At 34.9% G+C, this 4,153-nt stretch overlaps 1 protein-coding gene across 3 annotated transcripts in view; it reads right to left on the bottom strand.

The window, feature by feature from the left end:
* Window positions 1-481: 481 nt before the first annotated feature.
* LOC107089130 (phospholipid scramblase 1-like) overlaps window positions 482-4,153 on the bottom strand; it is an 11,503-nt gene continuing 7,831 nt past the window's right edge. For all 3 annotated transcript variants that reach the window (XM_015381720.1, XM_015381722.1, XM_015381721.1), the window contains exons 5-7: window positions 3,770-3,931; window positions 3,201-3,362; window positions 482-2,307 (exon numbers count right to left, since the gene is read on the bottom strand). In XM_015381720.1, coding sequence (XP_015237206.1) covers window positions 2,278-2,307; window positions 3,201-3,362; window positions 3,770-3,931 — 354 coding nt within the window. In that variant the 3' untranslated portion in view covers window positions 482-2,277. The remainder of the gene's footprint in view (window positions 2,308-3,200; window positions 3,363-3,769; window positions 3,932-4,153) is intronic.

Raw genomic sequence — 4,153 nt, 5'->3', positions numbered from 1 at the left:
AAAGCTCATTAACAACTTAAGCTCATTAAGAAAAATAGTTTAAATTGTTGCAGGTTCTCAGCATCACAATGGCTACAAAAATGCATGAAAACTTTTAAATAGCTTTGTAAAACAATTTAAATATGGGAAATGAGCTTAAAAGTAATGTCAGTGTGAGTGGTAGAGAATCAAAGCAGGGAAGTATGGGAATAAGCTTATTGAAAGTTATGAAAAGCATGTGGAAATTTACTGTAAGCTAACATTCGATGTGAATAATATAATAATACCATGTTTATAGTACCATATTCATCTTACTCAAAATTAGCAATAAACTGATTTTGGTAAACAATTTATGTTGCTCTTCCTCCAGTTCTTTTTGCTTATCGTCATATTTGCATTTTTGAGTGAAACATTCCTTTGCCGTTGTAATTCTTTTTGAAGATCTGATGCATTTTAATCCCCCAAAAAGAAAATCAAAAGAACTACAAAAAAATAGTTTTAACCAATTTATTGAGGTGGTTTTACATACTACTTGCACAATTTAAGTCAAGCTCGGTTTCAATACATTTCAAGGACTAAACATCTTTTTAGTTCACAGTTTTAGTGCAAAAGTAGAACACAGGCTTTAACTATTCTTGAATAAAAAGTAACATTATTTCACATTCTGTCCTGATGGATGTTGGTTACATACACACAAAATAAAAGATGCCTTTTTTCCTCACAAACTCATACTCCACTGTAAAAGATCAGATTTAACTCAGGTCAACTATATGCCATTAAAACAGAAAAGGACGTCAGACTTTCGAACTCGTCATAAAGTCTCCAAGTGAAAGTTAAATTATGTTTAATGTTAAATGTTGAATTAAATTCACTTGCGGTAATTCTACAAGCCAATGTCGGCACACTGAAGGCAGATTACAATCCTGTTGATATGAAAGATCTTAGGTTTACACAGGGATTATCAGCTTGTCTGACTGGCAGTATTTAGTTATCTTTACAAAAATAAAAGTCTATAGAATATAAGGATTTCTATGACATAAAATGGCTTAGGACAGTTCTATTTCAAAGTCTGCAAATTGATGAAGCTGTAAAGAAAAATAGGAAGCAAAAAACAATCCAAAACATATCGTCAGTAGTATAAATACACCGGAATAAATACTAAAGCAATTCATGTTTATCACTTATATGGTAAAGTTTGTCATATATTTCCATTTGACTAAAGGCTATGTGGGGTCCGTTGGCTTTGTTGTAACCTATTGGCTTCAGTATCTGCTAAGATTTAAACTGAACAACAGTCACAAATGTATTTGAACTGAAAGTACTTTGATATCAACATACTTCCAAACATGCTCCACAGGACGAAAGAAAGAATATAAAAATAAATAAATAAAACAACGGTTTGGATCTATGCAGAACCAAGTGCAGGTACATACTTTCCAGAATCAGCACTACAGTACAGCAACATGCATTTAAACCTGAGTTTGTTCAAAAATACACTCTAGTATGAAAAACTAATCATCAACAACTTTTTGGCCACATGTGGGTTTTGAGATGTTCATTTGGAAAAATGAACCAATACTAAGTAATTATCTAGCTCCCTCTTGTGGTCAATGCTGACATATTATTCATCCCAAAATAAAATTCAATAAATAACAACAAAACAAATCAGGCAATGTGCTAATAAAATTATATAGTACAAACTTTTAAATATGACAGTATATGTTTTATTTAAAACACTCAAAACTCACAAAGGAAGTTGCTTTTTCCATTACAAACCTCTACTTAACAATAATCCTTTAATCCACGACCTATTATAACCACCTAATAACCCTTTAAATAAATATCTGAATGGACAAAATTTTAATCACACATTAGTTGGGTGTTTTTCTCTGTATAAAAGAACATGGCTGCTTTCCCTCATTAAATCATAAGGTAATGTCCTCCTGCAGTAAAAATGTGGTAGATATTAAAAGCTTTGGGGGCAAGGTAAAGTCAGTGACTGCAATGTAAAAACATCTATTTAAAAAAAATCACAAAACAAATCTTCACCATGCCTGCTATTAAAAACAAAAACAAGGCAAAACCCAAACAACTCAGAAACATGACAAACCTGAGAAGCAGAAGCAATGAAACCCTCTATTTCATTGTTCATGCAATGTTTGAACTTTTGAACGCATTTTTTTCGTTAATGCTCTCTATCCACTGAAGGTTGTTCGATGAGTCGGCATTTGGAACTGAACACCATGGCTTTGTGGCCTTGTTCTTCCAGCAATGGAACATTGAAATCCTGTTTGGCTCCTAGTTGGTTGACTCAAAAAACATGAAATCCTGTAGTTAAAAAGAAAAAGAGGAAACTATCAATAAAGCAAGAAGGTAGATGATGTACGTGTAATGTCTAATTGTTGACAGATTAAAAGTAAATCATATTTTATGTTTATTTTTTGGTGCAGACACACTTTTAAAACCTGGCCTTAATATCCTAAACATGGTTTAAGTCAATACTTTGGGAAGGCCTCTCCAAAAGATTAACTTTTCCATATCTAACCAAAGTATTTCTCAGATAATGCCTGGTTGCACATACCAAACAAAATTTCTTCTGCAAAAAGGTTTAATGCTTAGAAACGATCACATTTTATTAGCCAGAATCAAACTACAGTGTTAACTTGCTGAAAACTACAGGTACCTTGTGGTCAAAGTGAAATTTACCCAAAACCTATTTAGATGTATATACAGTATAGGGTGGAGCCTGTATTTATAATTTTGACCCTGTGTTCATTAGAGATCTTAGATTTTATAATAAAAAACAAATTAAGTAAAGTATAAAGCTTTCTGAATAGAAATGACACTCATGTCCTTTATGGATCCATGTACACTTTTCGTCTTAGCTGTAACTCAGACAGACTGTTTTGCATTTACTGAGACTGGGTTCATTTTGGGTCATAAATAACACTAAATGCAGCCTAGGAGGTAATCTAATTAGTAGGTTGGTGAAGATTCTGAATACCAGCGACAAGAAACACATTCCTGATGAGAGTGGGGTCATAAGAGGACACGGCGTCTGCGGCAGCCAAACTCACACAGACGCTTCTCCCAAATTGCAAGATGAGAATCCCCAAACTACATACTTAACAAGATCTTAACATTAAAGGTCATAATCACCTTTCAGTTTAATTTACAGCCATAAGTATATACGAAAGAAAAGCCTTTGATGCCGCACTTACAATGAGAAAACATGCTCCGATCATTACAGCTTTCATCTTCACATCCAGATCCATGGGAAACTGGATCCCGAAGTTGTCAGCGTCTGTGAATGCCTCTCGTAGCAGACCAGTCCACTGCTTACTGATTTTCCCGATCTTACTGACTTCATCCATTGTCAAAATCTGAGGACGAGCATCCAGAACACAGAGTAGAAATTCATTGGAGGGAGATTATGGAACATGTTATGTCATTTTTTTTTTTTTTTTTTTTTTTGTGACCACAGGAATTTCACCGTTTCTGTAATTACTTTAAAGATCTGGGGGAGGAATCATGTGTGTAATATCATACTTCATTTCCCCATCTTCTGGGACTTGTATAATGTCTGCATCGCTGACCCAGATCACCCCGCCCCCCTCACAGCTCAGTCTAATAAAACTATGTGAGCCATGCAACAAAAGCCAAACTGTACCAAAATGAGTGCATGTCCTGTTTACATGAAATTTTGCAGGGAGAAAGTCCCTGAAAGCAACACTTGTTAAAGGGGAATGTTGGAATAACTGATTCCAATGATTTAAACATACAAACCCACCTCGAAGTCAACATCAGGAAGGCAGCTCCATCCACAGAAGGGCCCGTGGATCTTTAGTACGGGCTCATTGTGTTCATTTGCCACAATAAATCTGGGAGACAAAGGACTCCACTGCTGTATCACATAACCAACCGTGTTACCGGGCGGAGCCTGGACCTCCAGCTGAAAGCAGAACATGATCGGTATTCAAACTAAGACTACAAACCTTTTAAAATACATGCAAATGTGTTCAACTTTTTAAATATTTTTTTAACATGATGCCTCCAAACTCAGTTTATTTAAACAGAAGTACATTTAATAGTCATTTAGGTTGCTGTCCTATGTGAAGGTAAACCTGCACCCAGGTTTAAAGGGATAGTTCGGTATTTTTGACATGAATCTGTA

This window comes from Cyprinodon variegatus, unplaced genomic scaffold (assembly GCF_000732505.1).
Source record: "Cyprinodon variegatus isolate N-32 unplaced genomic scaffold, C_variegatus-1.0 Scaffold240, whole genome shotgun sequence".
Classification (NCBI taxonomy): Eukaryota; Metazoa; Chordata; class Actinopteri; order Cyprinodontiformes; family Cyprinodontidae; genus Cyprinodon; species Cyprinodon variegatus.
The sequence above is the reverse complement of the archived record's forward strand: the minus strand, read 5'-3'. Positions and strand labels throughout refer to the sequence as shown.